Below are 21,084 nucleotides of genomic sequence, written 5' to 3' on the forward strand. Positions count from 1 at the left end.
CTGAGAACTGTATCGTGAGGAGGACCCAGCCAAGGCAGTTAACTCAGGGTTGAACTCCTCTAATCTAGAAATTGTGGTTTGGACTAAAAATTGACCTTAGTTTTTTTGTGCATGCTGTTTGCTCTTTCTAGAAGACCCTCTTCCTGCTGCCTCATCTCACTGACTTCTTCTGTGCTTCAAAACAAACTTTGCTGGCCAGGCGCAGTGGCTCAGGCCTGTAATCCCAGCACTTTGGGAGGCTGAGGCAGGGGGATCACAATGTCAGGAGATCGAGACCATCTTGGTTAACACAGTGAAACCCTGTCTCTACCAAAAAAATTTGAAAAATTAGCCGGGCGTGGTGGCGGGTGCCTGTAGTCCCAGCAACTCGGGAGGCTGAGGCAGGAGAATGGCATGAACTGGGGAGGCAGAGCTTGCAGTGAGCCGAGATCACACCACCGCACTCCAGCCTGGGCAACAGAGCACGATTCCATCTCGAAACTCCCCCCCCCAAAAAAACCCCCAAGCAAACAAACAAACAAACAAACAAACAAAAAAACAAACTTTGCCATCACTTGGTTTCTGAAGGTTCTCCTGAGCCTTGGTTAGGCTCCCTCTCAAGGTACTCTGGGCATGCTGCCATCAGTGGCTTTCATAGAGGACTGTTATCACCAGTGGGCATGTCCCATGGCAGGGACTGTGCCTTATTCCATTCTCTATCCGCAACACCTAGCACAGTGCCTGATACAAAGTAGACACTTCGTAAGCACTTGTGGGATGAATGACAGGGTGGCAGTAGTGCCTGATTAAATAAAGTCACACAAACATCTCCACACACATTTCTGCCAGAGCCTTTCTGGTGAAGTCTCCTTGATTTCTCTGTGGCTCTCAGTCTCCCTGTCCGTCTCTCTGTCTCTCTCCACACATACACACAATGCAAAACGGGGGTTAGGGATGTGGGTACTTGAAGCTCATTCTAAAATGCACTTAAAAGAGTGAGCTTCCAGGCTGGGCGCGTTGGTTCACGCCTGTAATCTCAGCACTTTGGGAGGCCGAGGCGGGTGGATCACCTGAGGTCAGCAGTTTGAGACCACCCTGGCCAACATGATGAAACCTCGTTTCTACTAAAAATACAAAAATTATCTGGGCGTGGTGGTGGGTGCCTGTAGTCCCAGCTATTCAGAAGGTTGAGGCAGGAGAATCACTTGAACCTGGGAGGCAAAGGTTGCAATGAGCCAAGATCACGCCACTGCCCTCTAGCCTAGGTGACAGAGTGAGACTCCATCTCAAAAAAAAAAAAAAAAAAAAAATACAGTGAGTGTCCTTTTCAGATTCACTTCTCATTTTCCTACTTTCTCTAGGCTGCTGCAGCAAGGGCAGATTCTGAGGGTTAATATTAGATGACAGTGACTAATATAGGAGAAGAGCTTAACCCAGGAGTCAGACAGACCTGGGCTGGAATCCTGGGTGGCCTCCTTCCTACTAATTAGCCTCTGGGCAACTGATTGATTTTTCCAAATGGGATAATGTAGGAGGAGCTCGTGGAAAATCCATCCATTTTGTCTTCCTGCCTGTCTTTTTCACTCTACCTAAATACCATACATAAATGGCATAAATGGTGAAAAGTCAGATTGCTTGGACAATGTGTAACAGTGAAAAGGAAGCCTAGTATGACATATTCCATTTTGCTCCTAACCAGCTTGCTCTCATCCTCCCACTGTGATGATGTCTTTTAGGTTAACTGCTTTTGTTTATCTCTGCATATGGGCCAAGCTAACTATGGGAGGAATTTAGTTTATAGTTTAACTAAGGCAAGGATGCTTTAAAAAGAATCCCTGAGGAGATAAGAAGGGTGTACACACAAGTAACAACGTTACATTAAAAATTTATAACAGTATTGTAACCTGACCAAGGAAGCAAGTTTACCCTTGCTGTGGCTCAAATGTCTGTGGTCACCAGTCACCTTTTGACCTCAACCCCCTCCCTCTTCCCCTTTCCCTTAACATAAAAGGAACCCACATTTGCTTAAGGTGGTTCTTTTTTTTTTTTTTTTTTTTTTGAGACAGAGTCTCGCTCTGTCGCCCAGGCTGGAGTGCACTGGCGCGATCTCGGCTCACTGCAAGCTCTGCCTCCCGGGTTCACTCCATTCTCCTGCCTCAGCCTCCTGAGTAGCTGGGACTACAGGCGCCCGCCACCAGGCCAGGCTAATTTTTTGTATTTTTAGTAGAGATGGGGTTTCACCGTGTTAGCCAGGATGCTCTCGATCTCCTGACCTCGTGATCCGCCCGCCTTGGCCAAGGTGGTTCTTTAGGACATGAGTCTGCTGTCTTCTCGGTTTGCTTGCTCCCCGAAATAAGGTGGTCTTCCTTGCCCCAAACCTTATTGCTTGATTTATTGACTGTTTTGCAGCAAGTGGTACAAGCTTTGGACTCGGTTACAAATGCGTGGAATTATGTAGAACAATAACCATGTTTAGTCACTGAGGAAGTATCAGTTTCATAGACTCTTACAGTAGTACAGAGATGGATCATTCTAACATCCATAAACTCAACTGTCTTTGGAGATGAGGAGCATACGTTAGGGAGAGGAGCAGGCTGGGTCATGACAGCAAGTGGGGTGGGGACTGTGGGTGGGCATGCCCTGCAGTCAGTTTCAAATTCAAAATCAGTCTATGCCAGTATGGGCCCAGAGGCTGCCAGTTTTCTACCTTTAATCCAAATTCCACATTTTAAAGAAAAGAATGCCACTGAATATTAATTAAGATGACTTGTGTAAGACTGCTCCTCGGCAGAACTGGCCCTCCGCACTCAGGTTTTTCTATCCTGTGTTACTTCCCTTTCTGCCATGATTTGCCCTTTCTACACCATGCTCTGTCATTTTGGAGGGGCAGCTTGATACAGTGGCTAGTCATGTGGTTTTGGGAGCCTGAATTTGAGTCTTGGACCTATTCCTACTCAGGGCATAAGCTTGACAGGTTGTTTAACCACCTTGGACCTAAATTCACTTATGTTTAAAATGGGATGATATGGTTTGGCTGTGTCCCCACCCAAATCTCATCATGCATTGTAGCTCCCATAATTCCCACGTGTTGTGGGAGGGACCTGGTGGGAGATAATTGAATCATGGGGGCGGTTCCCCCATACTGTTCTCATGGTAGTGAATAAGTCTCACAAGATCTGATGGTTTTATAAGGGGAAACCCCTTTTGCTTGGCTCTCATTGTCTCTTGTCTGCTGCCATATAAGATGTGCCTTTCGCATTCTGCCACGATTGTTAGGCCTCCCCAACCACATGGAACTCTGTCCTTTAAACCTCGTTTTCTTTATAAATTATCCAGTCTCAGGTATTTCTTTATCAGCAGCATGAGAAAGGATAAATACATAGGAATAATAGCAATGGGGCATATGGAACTATAGAACTGTTGATAAGTATGAACTGAGTTAACACGTGCAAAGTGTTATGAACAGTGCCTGACACACAGTGAGTACTCAGAAAGTTCCAGTTATCCTTATTTTTACCTAGTCCTCGGAATAGTCCTTCTTAAGGATACCTGTGTTAGACAGTTTTCAATCATTGTTTGAAAGTCATAAAACCGTAAGACAGAAAATTCTGAAATTCATATTTCCTTTGAATTCAGCCTACCATCTCTTTAATTAGTCTGACTGTGACAGCTTCACTATGTGCTGATTTGGAGGCCAAAGTTTATCCTTTTTAATGATGTAGCTAATTTCAAACTGACTGGATATACTCTTCTTTTTAAAATAGCAGATTATCTTTCTCCAGCCAGGACTTCCATCGGTTTGTGGGCAGATTGGAGAAGGGAGGATGGGCACAGCAGGAGCAGGCTGGCCCAAGTTGCCTGTGGTACACCAGGGACATCCAATGCACCTGGGCATAACAGAGACCCAGCTGCCCAGGCAGAAATTGCAAAATTTCTGGGGTTTCACCATGTTGGCTGGGCTGGTTTCGAACTCCTGACCTTAAGTGATCCGCCTGCCTCAGCCTCCCAAAGTGCTGGGATGACAGGTATGAGCCACCGCGGCCAGCCTAGCTGTAGGAAATTTTTAGTTGAGGAAGTCTATTCCAACAATGATGGCTGGACTGAAATAGGTGTGAAACATACTTACAGGTTCTCCACTTGTCCTTGGCTGGTCTAACCACCTGTTAGTCCAATCAAGATAGGTCACCCAGCAGTAAAGCAGGGCTTCTATGGCCCTCGTGATCATCCTCTGGTTTTTAATCTCCATAACTATTCTAAGTAGACAGAGGACTACTTTCTTTGATACACTCTAATATAAGGTATAATCATAGGTAAATTAATCCCTTTTAAAAACACACAGCTAGAGCTCACATAGCCAGTGAATTTTATTCCCATTAAAGTAATGCCCTTGGGGGTAGTGTGCTTATTCCACCAATGCTGCTTTAATTAAATCTATTTTATAATTTTCTGGGAACTATTTTCAAATGCAGTATCTGCAGTGGTGGTACTCTTCTAATTTAGAGGCTGGATTATTATTATTATTTTAAAAACATTATTTTGGCCGGGCACGGTGGCTCATGCCCGTAATCCTAGCCCTTTGGGAGGCCAAGGTGGGCAGATCACCTGAGGTCAGGAGTTTGAGACCAGCCTGACCAGCATGGAGAAACCCCAGTTTCTACTAAAAAACACAAAATCAGCTGGGTGTGGTGGCGGATGCCTGTAATCCCAGCTACTTGGGAGGCTGAAGCAGGAGAATCACTTGAACCCCGAGAGGCAGAGGATGCCACTGCACTCCAGCCTGGGCAACAAGAGAGAAACTTTCTCTTGTTGTTTTGAGAAACTCCGTCTCAAAAACAAACAAACAAAGAAACCCCACATTATTTCCAGGCAAGTTTTGTCAGAAAGGTGTATGCTGCCAGGTTGGTAAATACTATTTTTGCAAAAATTGAGATTAAAAACTTGGCTATTGGGCCTGGCATGGTGGCTCACGCTGTAATCCCAGGACTTTGGGAGGCCAAGGCGGGCAAATCACTTGAGGTCAGGAATTCAAGATCAGCCTGGCCAACATGGTGAAACCCCGTCTATACTAAAAACACAAAAATTAGTCAGGCTTGGTGGCACATGCCTGTGGGCCCAGCTACTCGGGAGGCTGAGGCAGGAGAATTCCTTGAACCCCAGGAGGCGGAGGTTGCAGTGAGCCGAGATCGTACACTGTACTCCAGCCTGGACGACTGAGCGAGACTTTGTCTCAAAATAACCAAACAAAATAAAAACAACAAAAAACTTGGCTGTGAGATTAAATTTCCTATGTTGTTTGTCGGCCCCTGAAACAATCCCTAGAAAGGAATTTAAAAAATACATTGAGTCACGGTCTATTAACATCATATATGTCTGTTCGCAACTTATTTGATAGACATCAATTTGGATATTTAAATTCTGTTGTACCTGTTAAACTGATCAGTGAATGTACTAACAAATCAACCAGCCCGCTAGCAAAAATTTCATTCATTTGTAGGCAAACTTTGGAGACTTTGCCTGGAACACGGAGGAAGTTTAGGAGGTTTCTGTCTGTGCATCTCCTGTTCCCACAGCACTCAATGGCACCCTTACATGCCACTTACTTCATCTGCAATGCACACACCTCCCCTTGCTCGCACCAGCTCAAAGGCTTCCTTTAGAAACCCCTTTGGGTACTGGACAACTCCATTCACACCCTGCAAAAGACCAGACCAAGAAGACCTATAATAACAGCATCAGGCTTTCAAAGTATACAAAAAGTTAGATCGTCATTATCATCAATATCATGATAGTAACACTAGCAATTTTAACAACAGTCTATAGAACAGTTTTCACTACGGGTGAAAAGAGGAGTTATTACTCTACACCATGACTTCTGGAAAAAAGATGCAAACATTGATTATTTTCCGAGATTAGAAAACAGTACAATAGAGGAATTTGGTGAGACTAACGAAAGAGTTCTTTGGACAATGTGGATGTTACTAAGCAGCTAAAAACGGCCAGGGTTTCCTTTTGTTAAGAATTTTAGGAGTTCAGTAGTTTCACCTGTCTGGTGGAAATGGAGGAGAGGGTTTTTAAAAGATCATTTGAAAATCAGTGTCTTCTTTCTTTCAAGGAGACCAAGAGAACGAATTTAGAGACAGACACAGTAAACACTTAATTCATTTGGAATTCTCTAGAAAGTATGAGTTAAAACTTTCTGATAATTGAAGATTCAGCTCCATTAATGTCTTAGATTCATGTACCCACTTGAATAGGTTCTGCAAAAAATCCTGCAATTGACTTGGCCACGGATGTGCTCAGCGTGTCTTTGAACTGCTCAATATACTGGTCTTTAGCTTGGCAGCAGTCTGCAAAAAACAAACAACAAAGTAAAACAAACACAGCATTTGAAAATGTGAGCCTGATATCTAGAAGCATGGGGAAAAACAGGAAAAAAAAAGAAAAACAAAAACCCAGACAGGGTAAGTCAACCAGGGACTGGGAGTGAAGATATGCATTTCTGAAGGGGGAACGTTCTCTCTGAACAACTTGTACTTTGGTTCAAGAAGGGAGATTAGGATAGCCATAAAGGCACAAACAAACCACTTCAGTTCTTTCCATCTGGGGAAAAAATGTCCCGAAGTGTCATTGAGCTGGTATAGACAGCTGTTTCACCTAAGGATGCCCATCCTCTAAAACGGGTGGATCTAATTCAAATGGAATTAGAGTGATTTAATTTATTTGAAAGTAACTCTATTTCCTTTCATTGCCATCTAATCTGATGTACAGTTTTAAAGCTACAAAGTGTCTTTGTCTTTAGAGTTAGTAAATATGTTTGGAGAACAATTAGAATTCAGTTTAAAGAGAAATGTTCAAGAGCCAAGTGGCTTCTATCCATCGCAGCCCTTGGCACTTGGTCCTGTGCTTGTTTTTAACAGACCTTTCTCCCATTAATCAGGAGGTTTTTGTGGGCAGGGACTATGCCTTGTTCATTTCTAAAATCTCTGTGGCCAAACAAGCTGTTTGGTACACTGTAGGTGGTGCTCAGTAAATGTTTAATGCATTAAGAAGAAAATGTTAACAAATAGTAGAAATTATGGCTGGAGTGAGACATTGAGCAATTTTGCTTTAAGGTCTTTCTTTTTTCTTTTTCTTTTATAGGTCTTTCTAGTGGGGAAAAGCAGTAAAGTGCCCTTGTTAAAGTGATCCATCTTTAATTCATTACTTCTCCTTTTGGCTGCATCTTACTGCTGATAAACCCACCTGCTGAGTTTTAAATGTCAATAATCACTTTTATATTACTAGAAGACATATTTGTTTTCAAAACTTGCTTTCTTATTCTTCATGATGTCCTATCCATTTCACATATTTCCAAGCTTATATTTGATTTTCTTTAAATGTATTAAACATATTCGTGTCATAGTCTATCTGATAATTCTGTTATTTGAAATCCTTGCAGATCTTTTTCTTGATTGTAGAGTTTTGTGTATTGTATGTTTATTTTTGATAAGGGGCAGTTTATTTTCCTTGGAATTTCATTTGTGAGAACTCTTTGAGACCCAGAATGAGGTAGATCCCTCCAGAGCCTATTTGAATTTGCAGCTTCCAAGCACGCAGGGCGTTAGAGTCTAAGAGTCCTTTAAATTTTAAGCTTGAGGAAATGAGCGTTCACAAGGCAAAGCCTTGGAGAGCCAGCCTGCAGGTGAAATTTCCGGGGGTGGTTCCTCCCAGTCCCTCCACTTCCATTCAGCACCAGAATCCTTGCAGGCCCTTTGGCCTGTGACGGGTAACGCGTTCTTGGTGGTGTTTTTAATTCTAGTTGACCTATGGATGAAGAGGTGGCCCCTTGGGGGCTCCAGCTTTGTGGCAGGGGAGGGTTTCCTACAAGATCCCTTACTTTGGCTGGGCCCTGGACTTCGTCATCTCTTCCCTGCACTCCACAGAGCCATCAGCATGGAAGCTCAAGGTTACCAGGTTCAGTTTTGCACAGCAAAAGAAATTACCATCAGAGTGAACAGGCAACCTACAGAATGGGAGAAAATTTTTGCAATCTACTCATCTGACAAAGGGCTAATATCCAGAACCTACAAAGAACTCAAACAAATTTACAAGAAAAAAACAAACAATCCCATCAAAAAGTGGGCAAAGGATATGAACAGACATTTCTCAAAAGAAGACATTCATACAGCCAACAGACACATGAAAAAATGCTCATCATCACTGGCCATCAGAGAAATGCAAATCAAAACCACAATGAGATACCATCTCACACCAGTTAGAATGGCAATCATTAAAAAGTCAGGAAACAACAGGTGCTGGAGAGGATGTGGAGAAATAGGAACACTTTTACACTGTTGGTGGGATTGTAAACTAGTTCAACCATTATGGAAAACAGTATGGCGATTCCTCAAGGATCTAGAACTAGATGTACCATATGACGCAGCCATCCCATTACTGGGTATATACCCAAAGGATTATAAATCATGCTGCAATAAAGACACATGCACACGTATGTTTATTGCGGCACTATTCACAATAGCAAAGACTTGGAATCAACCCAAATGTCCATCAGTGACAGACTGGATTAAGAAAATGCGGCACATATACACCATGGAATACTATGCAGCCATCAAAAAGGATGAGTTTGTGTCCTTTGTAGGGACATGGATGCAGCTGGAAACCATCATTCTCAGCAAACTATCACAAGAACAGAAAACCAAACACCGCATGTTCTCACTCATAGGTGGGAACTGAACAATGAGATCACTTGGACTCGGGAAGGGGAACATCACACACCGGGGCCTATCACGGGGAGGGGGGAGGGGGGAGGGATTGCATTGGGAGTTATACCTGATGTAAATGACGAGTTGATGGGTGCTGACGAGTTGATGGGTGCAGCACACCAACATGGCACAAGTATACATATGTAACAAACCTGCACGTTATGCACATGCACCCTAGAACTTAAAGTATAATAATAATAAAAAAAATTAAAAAAAAAAGAAAACATGATGACAATAACATTATCACACCTAAAAATAAATAAATAATTCTTTATTATCAAAAAAAAAAAAAAAAAAAAAAAAGGTTACCAGGTTCAACAAATGCTCTCAGGGTCAAAGCTGCCTGCACTGCCCTAATGATCTCTATGCATTTCTGAGAATTCGTGCTTTCTTGTATCCATGCGTTGAAGGGAATGTGTTTCATTTTATCCAGAATTTTTTAGTTGTTTTCCACTGGAGAAAAGCCAGTGCTATCATGTTACCAGTACCAGCTGTCCATCCAGCTCAGTTGTCTTAGTACTAACCATATCTACTTTCCCATCCTGCTTAAAGATACTAGAAACATTTCTGCCTTGCTTCACCAGCTGCAAGCCTCACCACACAGACACACAGGCATGAAATCCTGTGGATGGCAGAGGACGAGAGGAGAGTGGGAAGATTGCCCAACAGGCTTGCCCAAGCTCCAAAAGCCTACATCTGTGTGTCAAAATTGAAAGTGGGAATCACCAAGGAAGCAGGAAAGGTGAGAGAGAGAGAGAGAGAGAGAGAAATTCTTCTATTCTGGAATAACAAAGGTCCCAGATCAACTGTATCCATACATGACTGAACCTTCAGAATTTTTATCCACACCTGTTATTTGGTTCTAAACAGCACCATGCAGTCTCTGAACTTAAACTTATATCCATAGATGACGGAAGGAGTGCAGAGAAAGATGTGGATGGGATGGAAAGCCCCAACCCAAGTGACAGTGAAAGCAGTCTGGGTCACCACCTACCATCCCAGTGCTTGCCTAGAGGCATGGATGCAGTACTGTCTCCACGGTGCTAGACAGAAGGAATAGAAACCTTCTGCAATCACTATCAAAACCGAATTTTATACCTCAGCTCTTCATTAAAAGTGAGGAAATGCTAGCTGGCCCCAAACATATTTTTAGGTTACGTATGATATTCGGAAAAGTTTGATTGACAGAGGTACCTGATGTCTTTGGTTAGCTGGAGGTTGGAGGTTGAGGGTGTGAGAAAGGAAGTAATGACAAGTATATCAAGCCATCAAAGTATGTTTTTGGCATCACTTGTGTTGTTTTGATGAGAAGAATATAGTAGACAAATAAATCTATGCCTCTAGAGACAGAAATTTCCTATTTTTATTGGGAAAGGAAAACAGCTTCAGATGACCCTAAAAGATGGTCTTATGTTCCAGAGACATAATTTGGAAATTTAACAAGCCCATTTGTAACTGGAGAAATCAAAGAGTGGAGTTTAAATTTGGGCAGAACCAAACCAAAAGGTTTTGCTTGAACCTATGCTAGACCTTTCATGACGTTTTCCCTCTCTGCCCACATGCTCAGCGATGAGAGAGTCATCGACTGTGATGAGCTTTTTACTTTATTTCACACTAGCTGCATTGGCTCATTGCTGTAACCCTATGTTAGGCCTCTTCTGCAGAGGCTTGGCAGGAGGAAAACCCCAAGGGGGTGAAGACAGGATGTTCTGTTGAATACTGCAACAGGATGGCGAAGGAAGAATTTATTCCAGCTGGTGGTACAGAAAGAGTTAAGTTGAGTGAGGAGCCAAGAAAGAACTACAAGTTTTAAGAAAAACAAAACTTGTCTTTCAAAAGAAGAAGAATGACATGATCAGTACCAGGTTTGGAACATTGTGGGGGCAGTAGGTAATGAGGATTGCATCTCATCATGGTTTACATCTGAAACTCAGGGCCTGGAATGAACCCCTGGGGAGAAAAAACCCTGGGAGGTAGATGGAGTAGAACAAAGAAATATACCACATAAACATCTAGATTAGACTCGCAAAATGACCCCCCGCCTCTGTTGGGAGAGATGACATATTTCTGAGATGAGAAAAATCTCTACCATGGTTGGTGCCTCAATTCCTCTTAAGGTATTCCTATCAATAGGTTAAGAGGAATTGAGAACAAGCAACATCTATAGTCAAAGAACTGCACATGTTTAGATGCTTTTGTAAACATATATGAATATTCCAGTTTTACAGCAAAGACCAAACCCTTCCCAGGTACTAAAGGCAGTGGAGGAGGCTGGGGTCCTTCTTTCGTATTCCAATACTGTTCAAAGATTACATAAATAGTCTTGTCTCTTGAAGATATGAGTTAAGAAAACAGCTGGCTGGACACGGTGGCTCACGCATGTAATCCCAGCACTTTGGGAGGCCGAGGCAGGCGGATCTCCTGAGGTCAGGAGCTCGAGACCAGCCTGGCCAACATGGTGAAACCTGGTCTCTACTAAAAATATAAAGATACAAAAATTAGCTGGGCATGGTGGCAGGCACCTGTAATCCCCGCTACTCGGGAAGCTGAGGCAGGAGAATCGCTTGAACCCAGGAGGTGGAGGTTGCAGTCAGCCAAGATCGCGCCACTGCACTCCAGCCTGGGGGACAAGGGTGAGACTTCGTCTCAAAAGATAAATAAATAAATAAATAAATAAGAAAGAAAACAGCTGACTTCAGATATGCCAAAGACAATAGTTCAGAGCAGAAATGTACGCCTGTCACTATCATTTAGCCTCTAGATGCCACTAGAGAGACCATGGACTTCTGGTATTGTCAAATTCGCTTAAGTAGTCCTATAGTAGGCCTTACAGTAGGCTTGCCTCTCTTCTATATGGAAAGAGGAACATATGGCAGGAAAAGAAGGAATGGCCACCTCTTGAGTGTTTCTGTCTACTAGGCTCTGTGCTGGTGGTTTTGCAGTCAGACCAGGGTCTGGGAGGTGCATCAAACTGATTTTAGTTCTTGATGCCATACAGATACAATATTCAAATATGGCTTTACCAGGTATTGCTGTGGTCTGGTTTTCTCTACGTAAACTCTCTATGCTTTATCTCATGAAGTGCTGCGATGGTGTTGGCAGCAGCCAGATATTGCTGTCTCTGTTTTACAAATGAGAAAACTGAAGCAAAAGGTGAAGCTTTTGCTCATAGCCGAACCATGCCAGAGCTGAGAGTGGAATCCATCTCTTGACTTCATGCAACTCCTCAGTCCTGGCCTGCAGGACAGGAATGATTTTTCAGCTTGGGTTTATCTTGACGGCACATCAGTGTGGATGAAGATAGCTATAGGAATTGGGAGCACTGGTTTTGGAGTCAAAAGACCTGGGGTCAGATCTTAGCCCTCCAGTCTCCTCTGTGTGAATCTGGCTTTCCTCGTGTTTAAAGTGAAGAGTTTGATTTATAACTTTATAGCTTTACATTTCCTTCTGGTTTTAAATTCCGTGAGCATGACATCTTGTCTTGTTCCAGTACTTACTTTTTCATTCTCTTACCTCCATTTTGCTATTATGTCATCTGAATTTTAAGACGACGGTGAATTTTCTTCCTTTCAGAGCTGGTTTTTAAGACTTCTGTTTTGTATTTTTCCTCTCAACCCAGTGATTCATACTATTCCATTAAAAATCACTGGGCTGAAGCTTTTAGTTATTTCCTTCAGAGCTATTAAGGAGCAGCTGTTCAAAAGGTTGCGATGACAAATCGGAGGCAGGGCTTGTTCATTAGCAAGGAACAGATGATGTTTCCTGCCTCCTCTCCCTCCTATTAAGTATAGGTAAAGAATGCAAATAAAAATGTGATTGATAAATGGAAGTTCTCCTTGTGAGAAAGCCTTTGAAACTTTTGCCAGGGTTGTCAGCAGCCTGAAGGAAGGGCAGCCTTGTGTTTTGTTTGACAGATGCTCTCATTTTGGCTGGCAGTCCCTGGAGAACTTTTTGACTGGAGTTTTGAGATTCCCAAAAGCATTATTTTCCCTCCATCCATTGGGATTGGTAAATAATCCCACCCATCTTGATTTCTTGGGTTTTGTTTTTTTTTTTTTTGACGGAGTCTTGCCTTGCCACCTAGGCTGGAGTGCAGTGGTGTGATCTCAGCTCACTGCAACCTCTGCCTCCCAGGTTCAAGTGATTCTTGAACCTCAGCCTCCTGAGTAGCTGGGATTATAGGTGCACACCACCACGCCTGGCTAATTTTTGTATTTTTAGTAGAGACAGGGTTTCACCATGTTGGCCAGGCTGGTCTCAAACTCCCGACCTCAGGTGATCTGCCCGCCTCGAACTTCCAAAGTGCTGGGATTATAGCCGTGAGCTACACACCCCGCTGGGGCTTGCTTTTTCATGCAGGCTGGAGTGCAGTGGCATAATCATCAATCACTGCAGCCTCAACTTCCTCAGCTCAAGTAATCCTCCCACCTCAGCCTCCCGAGTAGCTGGGACTACAGGCATGCCACCACGTCAAGCTTGTTTCATTTTAAAATTGACACCAGAGCTATTGCGATTATAATAGAGCTAATAGAATGCCTTGAATCAAGTACCAGCTGATAGTCATTTTTTTAAGCTTGGCTCTGATAGCATGAGATGCTTTTCCTACATGGCCAGACAGATGGTCTGAGAGTGAAGTGATAGCAGACCTAAGTGTTGATTCAATGAGGAATAACTTGGTTACTTTCCAGTTTTGCTTCCTCTGGCTTTTCCCTTTTCCATGTTTTCAAATTCAATTGTTCCTTCAGGGATAGGTGTGACTTTATTCGTGCCCTTTCCAACATCCAACCCTCCACTGGCCCCTCCCTTGCCCAGTCGGACCTGGTGCACAGCTGCACTTCCTGATTGTTTGCACTGGAGAATCTCGACAGTGGCTTCCTCCCCAAGGGCCACGAAAAACATCTGGACACATTGTCTGCAAATGACAAAAGAAGGAGTGTGGCCAAACATGAACACGAGACAGCCCATTTAGGCCGCCATCAAGACAAGAGGGCTTCTTAGTTTTCCTCCCTCATTCTTCCCCACTTAAGATGAAAACTGAATAATCTGCTTTGCAGAGATAATTTTTTCTTAGAATCAGCTATGTGGGCACTCTAACAAGGAAACTGATTTCAATGTCAGCCTGGAAACAACTTGCTCAAGGGTGCAGTGGGTAAGGGCATCTGAAAGAATAAGAATAATTAGGTATCTGATTCTGATGCTGAAAAGGTGGGTATAGTAAGTGGGAACAGAAGGTGAGTACAGTGATGACTTCATAGAAATTTTGTGCATTCAAGATTCTCAGAGCTTTGCAGTTTACTTGATTTTATTTAAAAGCAAAATAAATTTTAAAACCCTGTCATTAATTATTACTCAGACTCAGAAGGCCTTTCTAATGGTGTCCTCAAGTGGTCTCCAATTCAATTAGGTCAAATTGAGCCCCTGATTAATGACAGGCTTTATATTAGTTTCTAATCCTTATACCAGGAAAACCTGATCAACTACTTCACATACCCAGCAGTCTTTAAAGAAACAAGAGAAAAATCTCCAAACTCACTGGTTGGCAACCTGTCCCACCAGGGAGTTCCATCTTGTAGGTCCCTACATTTGTCAAGCCAAGTGTGTAAGGACTGCCTCCATGGTAGGCACCTCTGCAGAGAAGAAGCAACAGGAGGATTGAGTCAAGTTCCTGGTCCACTGAGTAGGACAAAAGAGAAAATCCAGGAAGGCCATGAAGATGAAATAGAACATCATTCACATCCACCTCTGATTTCTAAGAACACATCTAAGCCTACGTCAGGTGAATGTACTTAATAGTGTTTTCTAACTGTTGTTAGAAAACATAGATTTGAAACTGTGAAAGGAGTTTTGGCGAACATTTGTCCAAGACCTCCAATCTTAGGACCTGCCCTACTCTATTACTCCATCATAATGAGACTCATCTTTTAGCAACATACCAGAAATTATATGTTCAATGAATACCAGTCTTCGAAGTAGCTGCCTTGGGAAGCCAAATATTTTTTCCTGTGATATACTTGTTGTTCAATATCTTTAGGGACTTACACACCTTATAAATTACCTTATTCTCCATCTGAGAAACATAGGTTTTGTTTCTTTTGAACCTGAAACAGTTATGTTTAGTATAAATGCTCCTGATCATCAGTGTCAGCTTCAAATGAGTTTTAACAATTTTCCATACCAAAATCACCTTTAAACAAGGATTTTGGACTATTAAGACTATTCAAAAGAATGGTTGTATTAGGTCAGTGCAAAAGTAATTGTGGTTTTTGCCATTACTTCTAATGGCAGAAATCTCAATCACTTTTGCACTGACCTAATATGTCTTGAAAAAGGAGACACAATGTGTGTTGAACCCTGGTAGCACTGTGACTACTTAATACTTACCTGGACATACACATTCTGGAATGTTATTTAGGTAATACATTAATCACAATTCTTTATTGCCATATTCCTGATTCCTGTAATAACTGCATGCTCATTTGATATGGAATGTGCAGTATTGAATGTGCTATCATAAGGATTAAATAAAATCTTCTTTTGAATTCACACAGAAATTATGACCAGACAGGTTAAAAATGCCACTGTTTCTTCATTCCATCAACTTTTACCGTAAGTCATTCCTATCTTTTACATTAACTTTCAGGAGTCTGTTTAAATGTGCTGTGTACGATTACCCAAGGAAGGTAACTGTGAGCAAAATGCTTAGTTTTCTATTATTTTTAGTTCTAATATAGCCATTAAGGGTTTATTAATTAATCTGTTATCAGTGCTCAAAAGTCACTGGAAGAAGCAGAAGTATACAGGGTTATATGTGCATCCTCTGAACTTAGGGAGAATAAAGGGTGAAAAACGGGTGCAGCTAGCCCTATGAAATAAGCGGACAGCTCCTTATCATAAGCAGAAATTAAAACGGGCCAGTATTTTTTGGTAGAGCCTTGATCTTCTAAGGTGGGGAACAGTCCTTTACTGCTTGATATACGGTGTGGTCCCTGCCACACCTTCAAAGTTAAAAAACCGTCATGTGGGTTTCTCTTTAATTCCATAGGAGGATCTATGACATAAGGAGGACTTCAAGCTGTTTGTGACCAGTTGGGGCCCCCTCTCTTGTATAAGGCTAACTTGAATGCAGTTATCCTGTTATAAAATTCAATTGACCAATCCTTCCTTAAAACTTAACAATTAGAACAATATTCCCGAGAAAACCTGTCTCCCACTCCATGCTAATGTAAAGATACACATTAAGAATGGGGGTAAGTCAGTGTTCCTAAGGTTGAATATTCCACGTGGTGATTACCTGAAAGAAATGATGTCTATGTTGTTTGAGTGCGCCCTGGCCATCAGCATGGCCAGCTCATTGGCTTCTGAGCCACTGTTCACCAAGAAAATGACCTAGAGAGGAAAGGAAGACATGTGGCCTCATAATTTATTTCCTTATTACCCATTCATTTAAAATTGCTGAAGGGCATGTGTCCAGCCCCTGAGTATTAAGGAGAGTTCCCTTCATATCAGCTCGGATTACTCAGCAGTTCCATCATTTAACCACGTATGGATTTCATAGCCCTTCCTCCAGTAGCCGCTAAGTGCTAGACGTACAAAAATGGCTAAGAGATTGTCTCCGCTGTGGAACATTCCGGGCTTTCATTGGCTTTATTTGATGGTCTGCAAAATGCCAAGAGAGGAGACTTGCTGAGGGGCACACAGCAGTGAGTAGCTGATAGATTCAAAGATTGGATTTCTTGGCTCCTGACCCTAACCCACTCACCTGATTCTAAAGGCTTGGAACAAGACAGGACCTCTGACCCTGCAACTCCAGGGGTTGTCCCAGCCTGACTGTGCTGTGTGTGTGAATGTTGAAAAAACAAGTAAACAAGCCGGGTGTGGTGGCTCAGGCCTATAATCCCAGCATTCTGGGAGGTTGAGGCGGGCAGATCACTTGAGGTCAGGAGTTTGAGACCAGCCTGGCCAGCATGGTGAAACCCCATCTCTAGTAAAAATACAAAAATTAGCCAGGTGTGGTGGCGGGCACCTGTAATCCCAGCTACTTGGGAGGTTGAGGCAGGAGAATCGCTTGAACCCGGGAGGCAGAGGTTGCAGTGAGCCGAGATTGCACTATTGCACTCCAGCCTGGGTGACAGAGTGAGATTCTGTCTCAAAAAAAAAAAAGAGAAAAAACAAGTAAACAAAAAATGCAGCTCAGCCTGGATGAAAGAACGGGGAGAATGAAAGCGAACTGTGCCCTCCAGACTCAGGGACTGGAAGACATGTGTTCGTGACTCTGCTGACTCTCTGCTTCTGCTCTTCCGTGAACATCTGGGGCTGAACTGAGGTTGCAGTTCTTCCAAGTTTCTTCATCTATTCTATGTAATGTAGACAACATGGTAAAATAATAATAGCTAACACTCGAGACTAAGCGCTGTTCTAGGTTCTTCATATATATGAACTCATTTAATGCCTAAATGTAAATCTTGGTCAACATTTTAACATCTCAGTTCAGTTTAAAATATCAGTCATTTCAGATGCAGAAAAACAGCTCATGTAGAAAAAAATATCTAAGTGTATTTTGGACCAAATGAACCATATAGCATTTATTAAAAATGGTTTCACTTTTTGTAAAAGAAATGCAAATAACTTTGCAGAAAGGCTAAGGAGCAATGAGATAAAAACCTCTTGAGGACATAGATGAGAACATCAGTAGGCCTATGGCTCCTGGGAAATGATTTCTGCAAAGATATGGCGAGGAGAGCAACCAAAGAGAGACAGAGGCTCAGAGGTGACACAAGGGAACACTGGCTTGTTTCACCAGCAATTCATAAATTCCCTTCTGTCTGATTGCTTTCAGATGTAGCCATCAGATCACCACTACAGATGTTCAATGCATAGACTAGATTTCCTGCCCATGTTCCTGCTTCCTAGGGCAGCTCCCCTGGAATCATAAGACTCCTGTCCCTTTGAGCTGGGAGCATCGTACCTTTTTTTCTCCCCATGAAATTCAGCTCCTGTAGGAAGAGCATTGTACCTTAAGAGGCTCAGGAAGAAGTGCGGCAAGCTTCTCTGCATATTCGTGCATTGGAGGGTGGAAGAAGACAGTGCTTGTATGCCACAGGCGGCCGAGTTGCTTTTGTGCCACTGCGTTCACCTTCCTGGATAAGCAGTAGAGCAGTTACCTGCACTGCGTGTCACGCCCCTCCTGCACACACACTGGCCATTGGACCCGAACGTACTGTTTTTTCTCAAAGAGTTTCAAGAGGCAGATTTTATTTACATGTGAGAATAAACTCCTTTAACCACTACGGGTGTCCAGAAATGGGACGTGTTGCCTCAAAAGGTAATGAATTCCTCTCCAAGAGCAGGGTTCAAAAGAAGACTCAATGATTACAGGGATTTTAGAAAAGAAATACCTAGTTTAGGAGGAAGTTTGGGTTTAGAATTTCTTCTAACTATGCTTTCTTATTAGCCATCCTTTGAAGAGTTTGGAAAAAAAGATGACTAGTTGTAAGCCTGAGCCCTTTCCATTTTGTTTTTCTAAAGAAGAATAGATTCATCAAGCACACGTGTGCAAGATCAATAGTTCTTCCCTCCCTCCCTCCCTCCCTTCCTCTCTTTCTCCCTTCTTCCCCTCCTTCTTTCTTTCTTAAGGGATGGGTCCTCACTATGTTGCCTAGGCTGGAGTGTGGCGGCTATTCACAGGCACAATCATAGTGCACTGCAATCTCCAATTCCTGGGCTCAAGAGATCCTCCTGTCTCAACCTCCCAAGTAGCTGGGACTACAGGTGCATGCTACCACGTCCGACTAAGATTAATAGTTTTTCTGCAGGGAGATTCTAATATCTGAGTCTGAACAGTGGTTAGTATGGATGAACATTTTGTAACTATAAAGCCACATTCTTTGAAGGATTGGGCCAACCTTACAGGATTAGAAGTTTCATACTGAGAGATAATAGGGACTAAGGATGATAGATTTGTGGAACCTGACTTAGCTTTGAAAACACAAGCCAAGATGTCTGAACTTGCTGTAAAGGACATTAATTGCTAAAGTTTGTTACATACCAATTTTATTTGTTATTAATATCTTTCACATCAGAAAAAATCAATCCAGTGGGTAAATATTTTGAGAAATATCAGATTATACAGATGTCTTTACTATAGAACATTTAGTACCTATAATAGACTAGTGTACACTGTTTCTCTTCAGAAAGGAGAAATAGTTTAAAGTGTTTCCCAAACTTATTTTCTCATGGGACCCTTTTCCACGAAAACTCCTGTGATCAATGTTCCATGAAACTCACTTTAGAAAATTGTGGAGTATCAGTAAATTCTTGAAAAGAAGAGACAGTTGACAAAAACATTGTCTAGTAAAATAAATGAAAGTCACAGGAGGGGTAAAATAGATGGCTTCCCATTTCCAGGGAAGACTGTCAATGTTATTGGGAAGATTCAATGAGAATGTTTGAACTCATTTTCTATTCCATTTTCTCTACTTCTTTCGTGTATGTTTGTCCTATGTTTGAAATTGCATCTGACATTTATTTTGGATACTTTTCGTGACTTTGCACGGGACTAGGGCCTCCTGATCATGAAAGAGGGTAGGAGAAGTGAAGGGGAGGAAAAGATGAGGGCTGGAACCCTGAGGCACACTCATTTTTTACCTCCTGACAGCTGTGTGAGGGGGGACTCTTGGCCTCCTGCTTTGACGGAAGGTCCCACACCTATTCAGTTTGTTTTAGGCTTGCTGCTTTATTGCTTTCCCCTAACTTAGTGTGAGGTTGCATTGGTCAGATTATTAAAGGAAAAAGAGAACAGACATGAAATGAAAGCACTGCATGGAAACCAAGAATTCTCCAAGGGTATCTGTGTGGGCGAGTGTACCGTCATCACTGCAGATAATCTCTAGATTAATTGATCCATACATTTCCAGGTAAATTTCCAGCTAGAATTGCATATGTCTCTTATCATTCTTCTCTTCCTCTTCCATCTCTCAGAGGCCATGAGAAAGATTCCCCAGGCTAGAAGCTATTTCTCATCTCTCATCATCCCTTGCCTGACAAGCCTGTCATGTGTTTCTCTGAGAGCCGCCTGCCTTTCCCTTCCCTTCCTTTCCCTGAATGCACCCCTGTCTTTGGAAAGCTGTTGCTAATGAGAAATACACAGCAAGACTCCAGTCATGTGGTACATGCCACACTACATGTGACATGAGAATAACAAAATCTTGCATTGTCAAGAAAAGGAAAAGTAGAGTGTCAAGATTTTGTACTCAGGAAATAGCAGGGAGTATGTCAGCCACAATCTGTCATAGATATTTTTTAACCAAGATAAGCAAACCAAGAGTTCGGAATCACTAGCATAATTGTTTTCCATGCATTCTTTTGCAACAAAAATCCCCAGATTTTAAGGATACTCACGGGTGGCAGTGGCCAACACTGACAGTAACAATCCCGGAAAAGAAATCCAGGTATCTGTTTCCCTCAGCATCAAAGAGCCACTCCATGTGCCCCTGATGGAGCAGCAGGGGTTTCTGGAAATACGCCGTCACCACAGGAGAAAGGTGATCCTTGTGGATTTCCAGGACACGGTTGTAGCCAAGGGACTGTAGATAAACAAAATTTAAACCCACACACTTCTTAGAAGGTCAATGGCAGTCAATCTATGAGTAATAGTGCCCAGTCTCTCTAGTGGATAGAGCAGAGGGCTGCTAGCCTGTAGACGCTCAAAAGTGGGTGTACTTACCCAATACCATCCTTGTAAGAAATTAAAGCCTTTTCTTTTAAGGAAGTGAATTATTATTTGTAGGCTTTCAATCTCTTTCTAGAAAAGGGCTGGGATTTCTACCTATCAATGAAAAGCCTTGGCTTTGAGTTGATTTTAACTATGAAAAAAATAGACTTTGGAAGTAAATATCTGAACTAATAAGCAATTAGTCTGAACTAATAAGTCATTTTTGTTGTGGTAGTGTTTTAAAAAAATAAAAATGCAATGATGTGCTAGTCATGTTTGTATCTTTAATTATAAAATATCTCTCCTGTATTTCTCTTCTTTGTGGATCCCTCATGAGTACCTATTGATTCTACAATTTCTAACCTGTAAGTATCATGTAGAATAAAGGAGTTGCTGTGTGTGTGTGCATGCACATGTGCATGCATGAGAGAGAGAGAGAGAGAGAGAGAGAGAACGAAAGAAAGAAGGAAAGAAACAGACAGAAAGAGAGAGAAAGTGAGAGAGAAAATGCCAGCTCAATCTTTATTAGCCCGAGAATAAAAATATAACTATAATTTTGGCTGGAGGGCTCAGGAAGGTCAGATGGCCACATGAGTCAGTTAGAACAGGAGCAACATTTACTTTAAAGCCAAT

The 21,084-nt window shown here is 42.3% G+C and overlaps 1 protein-coding gene across 4 annotated transcripts in view; it reads right to left on the bottom strand.

Annotated features, from left to right (window-relative positions):
• AGXT2 (alanine--glyoxylate aminotransferase 2) overlaps positions 1-21,084 on the bottom strand; it is a 45,968-nt gene that overhangs the window by 16,903 nt on the left and 7,981 nt on the right. For all 4 annotated transcript variants that reach the window (XM_015139843.3, XM_078004656.1, XM_078004654.1 and 1 more), the window contains 7 exons: positions 20,139-20,323; positions 17,755-17,878; positions 16,033-16,127; positions 14,275-14,368; positions 13,560-13,653; positions 6,226-6,326; positions 5,580-5,672 (listed from right to left, as the gene is read on the bottom strand). In XM_015139843.3, the coding sequence (XP_014995329.3) occupies positions 5,580-5,672; positions 6,226-6,326; positions 13,560-13,653; positions 14,275-14,368; positions 16,033-16,127; positions 17,755-17,878; positions 20,139-20,323 (786 nt within the window). The remainder of the gene's footprint in view (positions 1-5,579; positions 5,673-6,225; positions 6,327-13,559; positions 13,654-14,274; positions 14,369-16,032; positions 16,128-17,754; positions 17,879-20,138; positions 20,324-21,084) is intronic.

This window comes from Macaca mulatta, chromosome 6, assembly GCF_049350105.2.
Source record: "Macaca mulatta isolate MMU2019108-1 chromosome 6, T2T-MMU8v2.0, whole genome shotgun sequence".
In the NCBI taxonomy this organism is placed as follows: Eukaryota; Metazoa; Chordata; class Mammalia; order Primates; family Cercopithecidae; genus Macaca; species Macaca mulatta.